At 41.0% G+C, this 16,805-nt stretch overlaps 1 protein-coding gene across 1 annotated transcript; it reads right to left on the minus strand.

Moving 5' to 3' along the window:
* Positions 1-510: 510 nt before the first annotated feature.
* On the minus strand, positions 511-8,251 carry LOC119031846 (collagenase 3). The gene is made up of 9 exons (XM_037120599.1): positions 6,948-8,251; positions 5,727-5,875; positions 5,509-5,634; positions 4,640-4,801; positions 3,660-3,789; positions 2,886-3,022; positions 2,573-2,732; positions 2,088-2,188; positions 511-946 (listed from the first exon to the last, which is right to left on the minus strand). The coding sequence occupies exons 1-9, from the start codon at positions 7,088-7,090 to the stop codon at positions 816-818; spliced, it is 1,239 nt and encodes a 412-aa protein (XP_036976494.1). The 5' UTR covers positions 7,091-8,251; the 3' UTR covers positions 511-815.
* Positions 8,252-16,805: the final 8,554 nt, after the last annotated feature.

Below are 16,805 nucleotides of genomic sequence, written 5' to 3' on the forward strand. Positions count from 1 at the left end.
GGGCGGGTCTAGGAATCATCTATTACAGCCCTCATCCAGTCTGCTCTGGGTAAAGTTAGGCAAGTCTGGCAGTGTTGTAATAGATTGTGACAGAGTTGCTGTGTGACTTCAATTCTGTTTCTGATTCTGATTCTTTGCACAACTTTATCACCGCAGACTACTTTTATGTGTTGTCCGAGGAGTTTGACATCGCTGCCCGTCATATTGTGCTGCGCAGAAAACATAGCTGGTTTTCTGACGTGATAGCGGTGCTGTGTGACTCAGCTACAGGTGGTTACTTTCCATCCAGATAAATCTACAACCACTTCAAAGTGTATGGAAAGGTACATTTTAGTTACTGTTACCTAATAGTGGACACAGAACAACAGTAATGACTGGTGCAATGTGTTGTCTGCGGTAAATTAATCAACAGCAGGAAATGCAGACACTCTGAGAGAAATAAGATGCGGCAACAGGAAAGAAATCATACACCTTTTTAATCATGAAAAATAGATTAAATTTTGCCCCCCCCCCAAAAAAAAAATAAAATAAAAAATCATTGACCAGTAAATCACAGTGTCACAGTGATGTCAAATAAAATACATATGACAACTTGAAAACCTGAAACTTTGATACGAGGTACAACCGCCACTATTACTGCGTCGTATGAGGTAACACTGTTAGCCACTTCCCTATATTGTTCATCACTTCCCATGGTGGAATTAGGTATAATATTTTGTAACCCTCTGTGTATCCACGCACAGAGAGCACACACAGCGCTGTCGTCGTCCTGTGTCGTCATCCGCAAAGTGTTTCCTTCGGTTATCTCCCCTCTCTCAGGATTTCATTGTCCGCCCATCCTCCGTCTTGCACTCCAGCAGCTCGTTGGCGGGGCTGGTGGCGACGACGCGTTTGGAGTCAGAGTCATATTTGTAGTGGATGTTTCCCTTGAAGAAGTGCACAAATCCTGTTGGGAGTTAAAATTCATCATAGTGAGGCATACAACGAACACAACTGAAGGTATTAAGCATCTACAGTGTGTGATGAATCATGTGAAACATCAGCTTATCATTTGTCACAGCCACGGCGCTAACTTGCAGGCCATTGGGGCTCCTGCATCACTGTGGGGAATGTTAATGCAAATCTTTTTTTAAAATCAACAGCTGTGTTTAATTGTGCTGTCCTGAATTGTAAAAGGACAACAACAAAGAAAAAAAAAATTCAAACTTTGACACTTTATTTGAAAGTCATTGTGTACATGCAGCGCTTTGTGTCAACTGCTGTGCAAATAATTGTTATTAATGACATTAGTAGTGGTGGGAGTCTCAGTAGCAACACTGAAAGCTACTGAAAGGAACTTTGCGTTTTCTGGTGATTCTAGGCAGCCTCTTTGGCCAAAAGACGAGGATGGTGAAACACACTGAACCTTGTTTCTGTGCCGTTCCTCCAGACAACAGAGCAGTATCTCTCTTTGGCCTGTGAGACGCAAATTCATCTGCAGCAATCCAGCATGAAAACTAATGCTGATTTTATGACCAGATCTGTACAGATCTTCTTGCTGATGGTCTATTTTGCTTATGTGTATCAAACTGAGACAATCGCATAATCAATTAAAACTCCAAGTGGTATATTAGATAACCAGGTTTTTTGAAAAAAAAAAAAAAATCTACTCATCAGGCTTCCCCACAACAGGAAGCTGCTGCAGGAGAGTGGTGACTTGTGTTCTCATTACAATAAAAATCCTGTTAAGCTAGCAGATGTTTGATGCCTCAAGCTATGTGCTGGGACCTGATTTGTATTGTTGCTGAAGTTTGGCGCTATTCTGAGCATTATTTGTGGCTTTTTGATGGCGGTTTCTTGTTGGAGGCGTGTACTGCAATGTATTGTTATCGTGCAGTCTTTTCTGAGGTTGCTCAAACTACGTAAGCTAGCGGTCGGAAAACTTGATCTCTTGAGGGGGGGTCTTACTCTGTGTCACGGTGTGTTAGACCATAGATTAAATTTACACCGGAATATCCCTTTAAGCTCTTTATTTTGTTATTTTAAATATCTCTCTGTGCGGCAACTTTTACGAAACGGAAGGCAGACAAGGGAGGAGATGTAGCTACCATCAAAGAAGACAGCTGCATCGATTGGATATGGAATCCCCGGCCACTGGTTCTCTATAAGTGACGACGATTCCTCCATCATCTCCTGCATCTCATTGTACCTAGAAAACACAATAGAGCTTTGTCTCTCTTTTTTTTTTTTTTTTGTTTTACCTGTTAATAGGTTACGTAACAAAACCACAGCACCAGCTTTGTGTAATGACACAAGCTGAGTCGTTCTGATTAACAAGCAGTCTAACCACACTGGATGAGAAATAGCAAAACCACTAATAATGACGCTGCTTCACGTACGGGGGGAAATTTGTAAGTTGTCATTACATCAAGACCTAAGGAAGTGGTCTAGTCAAGTCATGCCAAGAACAGATTTTCAATAAAGAGCTCAAAAGACTCCTTTAACGGGGGAAAAATGGAAGAAGCGTCTTATCTCCTTAACTAAGCATCGAGGCTAAAAACTGTGCAAACATTTGTGGAGAGACTTGAAATACCTCCAGCACTCATTTCCAGTGAAGAACACAGTGTAGCGGTCATTTCTGAAGTGAAGAGCAGCGTCTACAGATTTTATTCTGGAAGGGAATCCCAAGCTGGAGATGTTCTTTGGAAAACCGTCCTCAACCTGTAACTGCCTCAGCATCCAGTACTGACGGCCTGAAAACAAACATAACTGTCTCACATTTTACAGACACTGCACATCACATATTCACTACCCATCAGGGTGTACCTGCTTTTTCATCAGAAAAGTCAATTAAAGTGCAAAGTGCACGACTCGTGGTGCTCTTTTAGGATATTCCTTTATTTTACCTTTAAAAAACACTATCAGATTCTTCCTCGTGTTCTCGTAGACAGCATCCAAGTGGGAAGGAACACTCTCTGGCCACAGGCTGCTGATCAGGGTGATCCTTGTTTCATCAAACTGAGGATGTTTGCGCCACATGAACCTGGAAAGGCAGAAAATGATCTCAAAAAACATTTCAATTCATTTCTTTTTTCCATTATCCTTGGAGACACCAATTGAGGATGAGGTCTGTCCATCACTTCTCATGATGTAAACATACAGACGCAATCACCAGTGTTGGCAATGCATGTTACTGTAAACCAAGGCTATGTTGAAACTTTGTGTTTCTTTAGTGTCGCAACTTTACGTTTCATTAGATTGAATTTTCAGTTTTATGTTGAGACAACGCCTTGCTTATTCTCCTGCTAGGTTTAGGTGCAAGAGCACTTGGTGTTGGTTTGGTAAAGATCATGCTTGGACTTATAAATATGGGGTTTTATCGCCACAAAGACGGTTAGAAAATGCCCTGACATTTTGTTGAAGGAATCCAGGGGTTTTACACTTTCAAATGTTGAAACATAGTCTTGAACAGTGGTCACTGGTTTGACAGCCTTCTCACCTAGCTGTAATGCATGCACCTCCTGACAAGTAATGTGAACGTGATAGGACACATATTATAGAAACGTGTATATGGTAGATATTTGGTACAAATTTGAGCAAAGCTTTGCAGAAACGTAAACCGCCAACATGTTATCCTGCTGACTGGTTGGGACAAGCATGTATCGGGACAGTTTACATACCTATCTTTGAAAAACAGGAGCTCCTGCTGTAATTCTGTCACTGCATCAAAGGACAAATCCGGGTCACATTTTTCCGGTGTTCTCGGAGGAGGTTTTTTTGACGACAGCAAAGCAAAATTGGGGCTGATGCCTGCAGACAGAAGGAAGGAATTTAGAGTGCCTTTTTGACAGACAACTATCAGACCCCACACATGCTAGCTGTTTTGTGTTTTGTTTTGTTTTTTTGCCTGAAAAGAGAAGGTTCTTGTGACTCACATGAATGCATCATCTGCAAATAATCGAATCTATCATGGGCCTAAGTCACGGATATCTGCACAGACAAACATACAGTATGTAAGCTTGCCCTAGTAAGACTTCTTTTAAGAATTGAATGTCTTTTTATATAAACTGTTCATGCTTATGTAATTTTACGATTATGTATATATTTTATAATGCAGCTGACTCTTTTATTTACATCTACAGTATGTAATGATACAAATACTACTACCTAGGATGACTAAGCATGAGATAAAAAAACAATGCGGTTTAGCTGACATCTACTGAGACGCAATGACAATGAGTCAACTGTGATGTACTGCTGAGAGTGTGGGAATTTAAATCTTAAAATTACGCTGTGATGCTGTCAGACGATGAAACGTTACAAAAAGAGGATGTTGTGGTTTTAGGCTTTTGGGTTTGTATCCCACACTACTGCTGTGGGTGCAAAATACAATAATACAATACTTATTGCTGCATTGTGTGTGTGCGTGTGTGTGTGTGCGCGCGTGCTACTTTTGTGTTTGTAACTAAAAACGTAAATGCTCAAAGCCAACTTCTATGCGCACGTTCATTTCATTTCACAAATGAGAGCAAACCAAAGGTAAAGATGAGATTATAAGTGTATGTCACAATGCTGTCGCAGTGCAAGGAAAGGAATTAACAGCCTCTGTGAATCCAGGCAGTGAAATGACGCTTCATCTTCTGAATCCGGCTGAACTCACCATACAGGTGTTGGATGTCTTTGACATCACGGTAGGACAGCTGGGGCTCATAATTGGGGACAAAGTTGTATGCTGGGTACATGATAGCCCCGGGATCGGACGAGTGGGGCAGGCCAAGGGCATGGCCAAATTCATGGACGGATACAGGAAATAGGTTGAAACCTAGAGCAGGAAAACAAGCGTTACGAGGGCCTCATGGCAGAGACAGGGGGTGTAGCTGCCTATTTACAGTGAGAGGAAGGGACGAACATTTTGGGGTTTACACTTTTTAAATTCAGACTCCGCATCTACCATCAGTGCCGATACGTTCTTAATGTATTTCATCTGACTTTAATCAAGTTCACGTTCAGTTTTCCCAACAAAATCTGATAAAAAAAAATACATCTTTAAGTTGCACTTCTGGTCATGCAAAACATGCTTATTCATACACATATGCTTATCTATATGTGTGCAAAATGTGCTTATTCAATTTCATGGCTAAAACTTGATGGGAAGATGAACATAATTTTATGAAGTTCCAGCAGCTGATTACATTTAGTTATTCACGTTCTTGCAGAGAAAACAGATTTGATCGATAATGCTCTCACACCCATCTATTAAAAATCAAAGCACAGCCAGCTACCGGTAAGTTTCAAACAAAGACTGGAAGCAAGGTTAATGTTTTTTATTGTAAGAAAGAATCCGGCCTCCCACTGTTTCCTACTGCCTCCAGACTTTATGCTAAGCTATGTTATCAATGTCTAGCTGTATCTAACAAGCAAGAAAGTGTATTAATATATTCCCCAAAATGTCACACCATTCCTTGAAATCACATCGTACTGACAGTGGGGGTTTTTTGTGCTCATGTGTGAGATGTCAAACTTTAGTACCCGTGAAATTAAAGCTCCAGTCTTCCTCAGCATCAAAGTGCACGTCTCCACCAATGCCATACCCAGGCATGAAGGCATGAGCCAGGACTCCTCCTTTGCCATCAAACGGTGAACCGTCCTTATGGTCTGTGACGGAAAGTTAATCATTGTATACAGAAAATCCATTACGCCATGTGAAACTGTCAGGGCCAGGGAGATCTGGCCTCTGTAGAGCTCACCTCTGTCCATAAAGGAGATGACGATGTCAGCCTCTTTCCTCTTCCGCCTGCGAAATTTAACCTGTGCAACGCTGGACCAGACCTTCCATGCCGCTTTGAAGACTTTGTGAACCTTTGTGGCTGGGATGGAGCGGCTGTAGACAGCGATCCTGGGGAACAAGGGCAGACTTTTACGACTTCAAATGGTCCATCTTTACTTTCACGACACATTTAATGCTTTTCGTCTTAGCTGTCACTAGGAGAAGAGTACAATGATCTATTCGACGTGGCATTTGAAGTCGTTTTAGTGGCATGGCTTTATAGGTGTAACTGATATTCGTGTGTTGCTGTTGTTCATACTGTAGAAGGTCAAAATTAATGTTGCTTAAGGACCATCATTGCAACAAACTCATGCTGTTGTGACGTCATAGCTTGGTGACTTGTGATGTCATTTATCCCTGGAGCCTCATAATTAATGTTGCTCCTTGTCCATAATTTCAAGTCGTGAAAAGATGACAAAGTCCCCAAGTGGAGCGAGACGTAAAGGCTGTTCTGTTTTCTGTCGCTGTTTGATTAGGATTTGGGAGCAAAAACTCTTAATTCGGTCTCAGCAGCAACAACACATGGTGACGTTTAGACAACTAAAAGTACTTGGTTAAGTTTAGGGAGCAAAAACACCTGGTAAGCTTTAGGTAATAAGGATGCTTGGTTTGGTTTAGGCAGTGAAAAAAAAAAAATCTTGGTTAGGTTTAGGTAACAAAAATACTTGATGGTCCCGGAAATAAGTTAATTACGTTATTCCAAGAATAATACCAAGATGGAGACATCAGATCATGCTGGGTCTATAGATGGCAGTGTCTAATGGATGGATTGCCATAAAAAGTTTGTATTTACATTTACGGGACCCAGCAGATCAATCCTCAGGACTTAATTCTCTGACTTTTCCTCAACTGCCACCAGTAGAGTACAATGTTAACCACTGGCCTATTGCAGGCACCATGAATTTTAGTGCAGACATTCATGCCCATCTCAGGCTGACTAGTAGTAACTTCTGAGTACAAACTGCAATAATGATATTCCCTCCAGTCTCAGCTATACTTGTGCTACTTCATAAATGCTAACAACTAACAACTTTTACCCGTATTGTTGTTGCCAAACTTGTGTTAGCATTTTAGCTCAAAGCACTTGGAAATCACATCAACACATCATTTTCGCTGCACTGCTTTGCGATCATCTTTTAACCTGTAGCTCAGAGTTCTCTTCTTCCAGCGAACGGTTTTTCCGAACTGCTCCACGTCAGACAGGCCACAGCGCGGCCGCTTCATAACTGCCAGGGTCTCTTTGGTCAGCTCTCCACTCGGAGGCAAACCAAAGAAGCGCTGCATCTTCTCGACCTTATCGCAGAGTTCAGTGGTCCAATCGGACTCATCTACATCTGCGTCCGCAGTCCTCCTCCGTCTCTCTGACTTTGGCCGGTAGCCATAGAAGTGTTGTAGATATTCCTAAGGGGGACAACTCAGTCAGTGTCTGCAAAACAGCAAACCTGCAAAACAACAGTCAGCTGAGAAGGTAGTGAACGTAAGATGATGTACACCATTTGAAACACTACACAGTTTGATGTTTTCTTATTTCTATGCTCAAAGTTTTTGATAGTCCTTCTCTGATGCTCATCTCAGGGCTTAAAACTTTGTTGTTTGCAACCTAATTTTTGCTTATTTTCAATCTTCCATTTTGCTTGTGATACTCTTTCTAGAATCCTGTGTGTGTCTTTCATACTGACAATTCATACTGCCTTGTCTTTCGTCTTAATGCTTTTTATATCTTTTTTTAAAGCACTTTTATGTGCCTCCGTGCCGGCAGGGTCCTATAAAAATAAACCTGCTTTGCCTTGTCGTCTTTACACTACACATTCCAAACATTTTCCCCAACCTTTAATAATAGTACAGCGCAGAAGTGTGGCCATACCCATGTAATAGTAGGTGTCAACAACAACCACACAAGCTCCAGAGACACTGTAGCCTCCCACTTAAAGGATTACTGCAGCTCTGTGAAAGTTTGTGCAGTAATCTCCATGGCTCAACACCTCTATGATGACAGTGAGCTGTTGATTTTGCAGAATTTCGTAAATTAACTCAATTTAGAACATAGATGAATACAGAATGAATGGTGTAAAAAGAGGTTTCCAATTTCAAATCACATAAATCAGGGGTCCGTGTGTTTCAGGGCCCCTTAGCTGATAGAGAGAGGGAGCAGGGACCCGTACAACATATTGTATAACCAATTCAAGCCAATCCATTTTATTTATAGAACACAATTTTAGCAAACACAAGGTTTACAACGTGCTGCACAAAGAGATAAAACAGAGATAACAACATTTTGTCTGCATATTAAACTGGGCCCATTATAACATGTAGGGCAGTGACATGTATAAACAAGTCAGCAGCAGCTGTAGCGTGGATAATTATTGGCAGGCGAAATGCACTCTGTGCAGTTTCTGCATGTCATGCTTGAAAAGCTGCAAAACAATCCAGTGATTGATCATATGATCACATGAGGAATCACTGGTAGACAAAAAAAAAAAAAAAAAAACCAACACAAAAATATTTTTTCAAACGGTAATTAAGATGCTCGCCCTGTTGTTTGTGGACCAATAGTTGAAGACCCACGATTTAAATGACACAGCATCAAAACACCCCCAGTATACATGAATGTCTGTGCAACAGGTGGAATTGTAAAATGTAATATTAAGGCAATGAGTTGCCCATACGACGGGAGCGACGTCACCGAGCAGCACGTTTGCATGTTTTGTTTTTTTTCCTTGAGTTTGTTGAGTTTGCCAAGGACAGGTGCCCGTTATCAAGCTCCTGTTTGCTTTGACTGTCAGTTCAAGTGTAGCACTGGGGTTTCATCTGGCCACTGTTGTGTTCATGTATGATAGCACAGACATCGTTCGGCCAGGCTTTGTAAGGTCTGTTCAGTTAGTAATAAATGACGAACGTTGTGGAGACTCACATTTAGAATTAAAGTAGCATTTTGCTGGATATATAAATATGATTAATCTCACTTAATAAAATCGTTATCATGACTCATCATTATGTAAAAATGTAGAATCAAGGTCATTCAAACACAAGAGCGGGGGCCATGAAATGTGTTTCACTTGGCTAATATAACTGATAGAGCCTCTGCCTGTGGCTGCTGTTCCTCACGTATTTGACTGCTGTTATCACCTTTCTTCATCATCTGTTTGTACAATAATACTGGCTTTGTAGACATCACATCCGCCGCTCTGCCTGCCCTTCTTGAGAACTGAGTCTAGTCTCTAGACTGATAGTGGAGCCCAGGGGGGCAGAGTTTCAGAAGAAGAGCACAAGGAGTCATTATCGCTTCATCACAGATTTACTTCAGGTGAGGTTTCACTGGGCCATAACGCGCTGATTTTAATCAGTTATCCAATCAAGTTATAATAGCAACACTGCTTCTGTTATCTCATCATAATAAGGGATCAAATTGGGTATTATTAAACCACAAAATGATTAAGCTGTGGATCTGTGGTATCATTTAAGTGAAATGACAACCACAGCAGCTCGAGGGTGAAACACAGTGGGTGTTTTTAAACACGCGCGACGCAATGAGATGTATTTATCCAGAACAAATATAAATGTATATTTTTTCCACAATCAAAGTACTTGTTTCAATAGTTTAGACATGTTAAAATACATCCCCACATGCAGAATAATTCAAGTAATTTTATGTTGCTATACATTTGTGAAGCTGTGGAAAATGATCTCTGGGGAAGAAACAGAAACACTGATACTATCTCTGGGACAAGAGCAACGTCAAAATCCAGCACAACCCGAGCAAAGCTCCGCTCAGGTCAAGCTGGCGGAACTATAAAGCCGTCCAAAGTAATAAGACAACTAGCTGGCTGTTTGTCATCCTTTCTCACAGGGATCAGGCATATAAACTCATAAATACCTCCGCAAACTCCTGGTCAGCTTCAGATGGCCCATCATTAGGTCCTGTAGGCAGGTCAGTGGCTCGGAGAGGCAAGGCAGTAACGGGAGTCTTGCTGGGCATCATGAGACACAGAAGACTCAGCCAGAGCATCTTCATGTTTGACATGCAGGAGTCACAGTCAGTCAGTCAGTCTGTCAGTCAGTCTGTCTGTCCTTTGAGATGTGCTGCTGCTGATACACAGGACCGTATGCAAAGCTGCGGTGGGGACCACCTGCCAATTATGAGTGAGTGCTCCTGTCCCAACAAGAACAGCAAGGTGGCTCTGCACGTAACAGGGTCTTCTTTAATGTGTCTTCAAAGAGACACCAGGCCCCCTTTTTATAAAGCTCTCGGGGTGGGAAATCAGTCCGAACTGGCCCAAAATTCTCTGTAAGATTTCTGTTGTGTTTCTAGATTCGGGAGTTAAAACCTTTTATCAGCATTGTGAACGTAGTGTAGGAATCTGTTCCCTATCTCATACAGACACATAACTATGTCTTATCTGCAGATACTGACAGCAACTTTCGTTTCCCATGAATGCAAAAACAAACCTTGCATAGGAGGTGAATCGAGATCTACCGTCAGTCCTTTTATTGCAAGTTAAAGCGCCAAAACCCGGTGTTCAACATTTTCCCCAGCACTGTATGAGATTATGTGAGGAGTCAAAGTAAATTAGTTTTGGATGATCCTAAATTCGAAGCGTAATGTAAACGTGGACCAGAGGAGCAGACCAACAACCCGGCAAAAGAAAACATTTAAAAAATGTATAAGAGAATAATATGTGTGAGTACATTGTATTTGTTTTATGTTATTTTCTGGATGCAATGAATTTGCATATTTGAAGTGCAACAGAGCATTGTCGTGTCATTTGTGATAGCAGATAATTGAGGGGTTAAAAACATACATAGCCCAGAGACACATATAAATTATAGTCTTTACCTGTCGTGTCTGCTAGGTGAGGAAAAATGTGAAATGTGTTTCCTGACACGATCTGGCCAAATAAGGAAACTTGCATATGAAAAATGATATTGGGGATATTGACAGTAAATCAGCTGGAGGACTGATGTGGTTTCAAGCGCTGAGGCATTCAAAGTATGACTTGGATCTGGAGAAACGTATAGGTGAAGAAATGATATACCAAAAACAAGTCATGGGGATACAGTTAGAGATATTTATCACAGTGAAAGTCCCCTGGGGTGAAGGTGCTGTGCCAAAGACGAGACTGCATGCGGGTTATTGGATGTCGAAGGCCTTCAGCACCGCCAGCATCGAGGTTTTCAAATATCCTGTGCAATATCACAACATTTACTAGTCTGGCACAAAGTTTTAATTGCAGACGTGCATGTTTTCCTCCGGATTAATCGCAATAAGTTTGATGATCCCAAAACCTGTATATGGTGTTCAATCAAACACACTACAAGGATTTTTTAACTGGTCATGAGACAGTCTCGATTTAATACGGATCCCTCTTTATGAGCTAAAAAGCAAACAAGATCATCAGTGAGAAGATTTCTGTATAGTTGGTCTTAATGCCTGTCGCTGGGTCTTATTCCCTGTGCAATTATAACATTACATGTAAAGGAATGTTGATGACCTTTCTCGACAAAATTACGATTACTGAGCAATCAAAACAGTTGGCTGTAGGCCACCTGCAGCGTAAACGTGGCGTGGAAGCGCACCATGAATTTTTTGTTTCGACACCAAGTTATAGAATTTTAACCTACAGAGCCACAAGTGGATATATTACTTGACTGCTATGCATCCTGCAAACTGTTGTGTTTTTGAAAAATGAAAGATTGTATGAAAAATACAGTGTCTCTTTCTTTCACTCGCTTTCAAAACAATGTAATGTGTTGTAATAAGGTGAATGGTGTCTTTGTCACTTGTTTCTGCCCATTTTATGCACTTTTGTGGGTAAGATCTCAACGCTTAAACGTAGTTCAGCGCACACAGCAGCAACTATCCCTGATTTTGGTGAAACTGGATCACATTTCACGGCGAAACTGTTGCAGCCGTACCCAGCAGTTAAAGTTAGCCCTGTTGGCCGACACCACTCGTAGAACCAACCGGGGGTGTTGGCGTTTAAACTGCTACCACAGGAGCTTTGGGCCGACAGGACAAGCCGTTGAAACGTAAGTGGCATTAGACTGTCTCTCTAAGTTGTGTGTGTTGTTGCATCTGCTTGGTGTTCGGCTGTGTTAGCAAAGTTGTCAACACGCCATGTTATTTTCTTAAAAGCCAAGTCGGCCCATTTCTACAGAGCTGGCATGCCAAGTTTTGGGCGTACTGTGATCGACGCATAACGTTACATTACATCTGACAAGTTGTTACAGAAACATGGGATTTGTAGGATGGGGTGGGGGAGGGGCATACATTTGCTTGCTATTATATAATTAGCAGGTCAAAATTGTAGTTTTCTAACACTGCAGCTTATGACCAAATACATACAAAACAAATGACCTTCCCTCAAGCCTCTACTGTACGTTGTACAAAGTAAGTGAACATGGTTTAGTTCTTTTTACAAGTTCTCCTAATAAACATGTACACACCATGATAGTAGCTGACCTGAGAAAACTAAACGCGATTACAATGAAATCTGCAAGCAGCTGGAACCTAGAGTAATGTCAGAATATAACTCTTGTGCATAGACATAACTGCAGTGAATAACTGCGTATCTATACTACTGTACATTCAAATGCACAGTAACATAAAAGAGGCATGGAAACCAGCAGCCTCGCTGTTGTTGCTTTCATTCTGCTAACCCGCCTCTTCAGCAACTCGGGCATTGCCAACATGAGTCAGTGCTGACAAGGTGTTGCCCAGATGAATTGTGTTTTACAGCTGGGAAACACACCTGAACCATGAACACAACTCTATGTCTAAACACGGCTAATCACAATGTCCATTAGATACGGGTAGCCCTGAGTCAAAGGAAGCGGGATCACTGGAAAAAACCTACTAATGACGCTCATTATGACTCTTTAGGACACAGCTTAACATTTGACTCACGGCATCTTCCTGCTGTCCCCGCAGGCTGAGGCTGGATTTTTATGTTCCCAATTAAACCCTGAACGTGACATGAGTGGAGTTGTGCAATACCTGCTGATGATTTAAAGTAATGGGTCTCCTTCCCCAGATATTAATGCTTTTGTCAAACCTACAAGTGGACATTGCACTGTGCTTCAACTGTACAGTACTTTTGAAAACACATGTGCCAAATGTTTATCACCTCCGCCTCCAGTAAACATGAGGAGGAAACGGTGAATTACTTTAAACCACGGAAAACTAAAGACTAGATTGCTGATCAAATAGCAGGTGGCTGGAGGAGGAAGGGGATTTTTACAGATTGGTCACCATGCTGAAGACGTGTTTTCCTCCTTTTCTCAATAAACCAGTGATGTTTTGCCAGACGAGTATATGGCGCTGTGCCAGGTGTGAAAACTCTGAAGGGATTTACGAGCGCTGTGTTTTGGTTTTTTATGATCTCTGTAGAGCTCGGGATACATCTCTCTACAAACTCTGTTTGACAGTGTGTGTGTGTGTGTGTATCATACCAATCCTGATTGATGTGCAATGACAGTTCTGTGTCCACTGCATACCTATAACTACACCAACACCAAATTCCTGATTGAAATGACAGTGAACAGATGCGTTTGTGTTTATACAATAACAGCACTTGGGACATCAGAATGTCTTTATGTAGCAATGTTTACTGTACCAAGAGAGGAATGTTGCATATAGATGATGGAGTTATTCTCTGTCCATACAGTACACTGACAAACGTCAAAAGACCTTGACCGTCAATCACCGATACAGTACATGTGTGCCATTGTACCTGCTGCACATTACACATCATGATTTAAGTCCTCCGGCTGTTGGAAAACTACGACTGTAGTTATTAAAAGACGCAACAGGTGAATAATGCGTCACTCTAAGTGTACTCTGCACTGTGTTTTGAGTATTACTGCTGACTGATTTACAGTGAACAAATGCAAATCATTTTGAAATCTTAGGGAAAGACAACCTCAGGCAGGATTCCGTAAGGGGTTTGAAAAGCCGAGTTGTAGATTTGTTTGAAATGTTCGCGAATGTCCCTTTTGCTGGCAGAGCACAATTTTGACACAGGATAAAAACACTTTTTTTTTCTATGTAAATTCACTCATCTGTTTTTCCATTTCACTAAAAAAAAGGGCTCTGTGTGACAATTTGTAGCAATTTAACTCAACAATTTAAGATGAGATAGAGGTTGTTTTATCGCTGCTGGACTGTGGTTTTCTCGGTGAAGGAATCGAGTTGGGTTTTCTGTGGAAGTTGCGAGGATGTGACTTCACGCACATTGTCGAGTGACTCGTCTCAGTGCCTCCCTTCGCTCTGAGAGAAACAGAAGTGGGTGTGAACATAACATAATCAACTGGCTTCCAACAAAGTTCCACAGAGCCTCTTTACATAGAAATAATTTACGCTTGGTTTTAAAACCCTGAACTAGCTGATTCTGAGCGCCTCATGTCGTAATCTGTTGCAATTTGTTGCCCTTGAACGTGGGAAATAGCCATGTCTTTAAATTTTGCCTGAATGTTTCCAACTTAAACTGCTGGTCTGTTGTATGTTTAAAAAATGTGGAAAGACGCTGTTAGTGGTGCGTGACCATTTTAATCATCTGACATTTGTTAAACCTTTATGCAATCATGGCATCTTAAACAGGGACATTTCAACATTTAACTATCTTTCTCCCGAACGCTTTATGTTGGATGTTAAGGAAAGAAATTGACTGACTGATTGATTGTAGGGCTGCAACGATTAGTCAACGCAATCAATTACATTACACTTTTTTTTTTTTTTTTCAAAGATTTGAGCGGGAGCAAATTGCTTTAGCACCGTTACGAGAATGCGCACCACGGTGTGGCCGAGAAGAAGAAGACGGTTCCGCAGAAGATGAAGCAGCAGCAGCAGCAGAAGAAGAATGTGAATGATGGCAAAACGTGTTGAGGAGAGCAGGAAAGCGAGACCCTACCCGCCAAAAGTGTGGGAACATTTTGAAAATAAAACTGCGAAATATGTGATGTGCAAACTTTGTCGAACACAGCTGTCATTTCATGGCAGCGCTACAGCCATGCACGAGCACCTGGAGTTTGTGGTGGCATGTACGCCAGACGGTCGAGTTCACCAGTTGAACTGATAAAAGTCATTTGTCTTAGTTATCAGTGAGTTATAGCTGTAGCCTATCTGTTTTGTTGTGGTTTGGAGCATATCATCGCTGCCGGGCGGAAACATCCTATCTTCAAAATACGCCACTGAATTTACATGTGACTCTGTAGTAGCCTGCACACCTACAAGCAAATCAAACCGAAATGGATTTGCATTTATTTTTTTATTTTTTTGAGACATATTCAACCATTAGTGTGCAACCTAAAAGTGATTTATTCAAATTCGTAGTTATTAAAAATGCAATAGATCTCGATTGACGACAGCAACTGCGGTTGTTGTGAACCCATGCTCCCCCGTGTATCATCAGGCAAGAGGCCGGGCTGGAGACAAGCTCTTTGAATACATTCAGTGGTTAATAATGTGTACAGATGTTATGGGTAGCCAGTAAAATCGATTATGAAAAAAATGTATCAAATTTGCAAATAACAGGTTTCTGTCTGACAGCAACGATATCAGTAATACCGGTATTTCATGTGCATAGGATATTAAATCAGCACATAACAGTAATAATATAAATTGGATAAAACACTGAAGAGTAAACCTCCACTTTATAACATAATAATAATTCATTTGTAAGCTATAAATCAATTAAAAACTGGAATAATTTGTATCAATTAGTTTAATTAATATATTAAAAATCTCTTGAAGGGTTGTCTCTGTAAAAGTCTATATGCTATTTTGCAGGCATTCAGCCATTTTTCATTTGATTTCAAAAGGAAGTAGGCTGTCAAAGAAGGCCGGAGTAGGAGCGTGGAGTGAGAGAACCTTCCAGTAAGTTCAGTTTGAGAGAAATCCGTATGTGCAGAGCCTCACTTTCGAAGCGCGCGGCAATAACTTTCACACTGTCGCCTTCCCGCTCAGTCCCTTTGGCTTGTCGGCGAACGGTATTTGTCCCAACATGCTCTGCTACACATGCAGCATACAAACAGCGTATCTCTGTCTTCTTGGGAACCTGAGGGCGAACCTTTGTGATGAAGCCATGTGAGTAACAAACAACTCAGTGACTAAAAGGAGCAAGTCAGAAGCGGAATCCTCGATTGAAAAGTCCGGGTGACGCATAGTCAGAGCTGTGTCAGATGCATGATAGTAGCCTTCCACTTGCTGTGGTTTTCATGGTCTTCTGTTGCAAAAATTACACTTCCTCGAAAATGCCTTTCCTCAACCTCTTCACAGGAGTGGTTGCGCTGTTTGGTGAGTGGGCAGTGTGGCAATGCTGTGTGTAATACAATCAGCGAGAGCGAGTCATTTTTTCAGGAGGCTCTGTTGATGTAGTGCTGGAAGAAGCATTTCAGTCTTTTATTGAAATAGCAATATCACAAATGTGAAAATATTCTGTTACAAGTAAAAGCCCTGCTTGTTTTTTTTTTGTTTTTTTTTTAAATACATAGTATAAAAATAATAGCAACATAAAGTACTCATATTGTAGTATAAAGGCACAAGAAGAGTCCCTGTTATGGTAATCATACCATACCATGCACTGCATTAAGTGACTTTATTATTAGAATAAAGTCACTATTTATGTTGCAGCTGGTATTGGTGGAGCTCATTTTAACTACCATACTTTGTATACTATTTGTAACTATTACTCCAAATATAAAAAAAAAAAAAAGTACACATCCATGACAGACAGTTTGAGAACGTATATTCTCGTTGCATTTTGAGATCATTTTGGCACGCTGTCATGATGAGCATCATTTATGTGTTTTATATGAAAAAATGTCTATGTAAATATTTCATTTTTGATGCTCATCATGGTTAATCTGTGTAAAATGTTTGTATAAAAAGTCAGACAAATGTAGTGTAGTTGGAAGTACAATGTTGCCTTTTGAAATGTAGTGGAGCAGATGTTTAAGGTGGATTAAAATGGATAGACTTGAGTGAAGTGGTTCAAAATTGTAC

The sequence above is a fragment of the Acanthopagrus latus genome, chromosome 13, assembly GCF_904848185.1.
Source record: "Acanthopagrus latus isolate v.2019 chromosome 13, fAcaLat1.1, whole genome shotgun sequence".
NCBI classification, from domain to species: Eukaryota; Metazoa; Chordata; class Actinopteri; order Spariformes; family Sparidae; genus Acanthopagrus; species Acanthopagrus latus.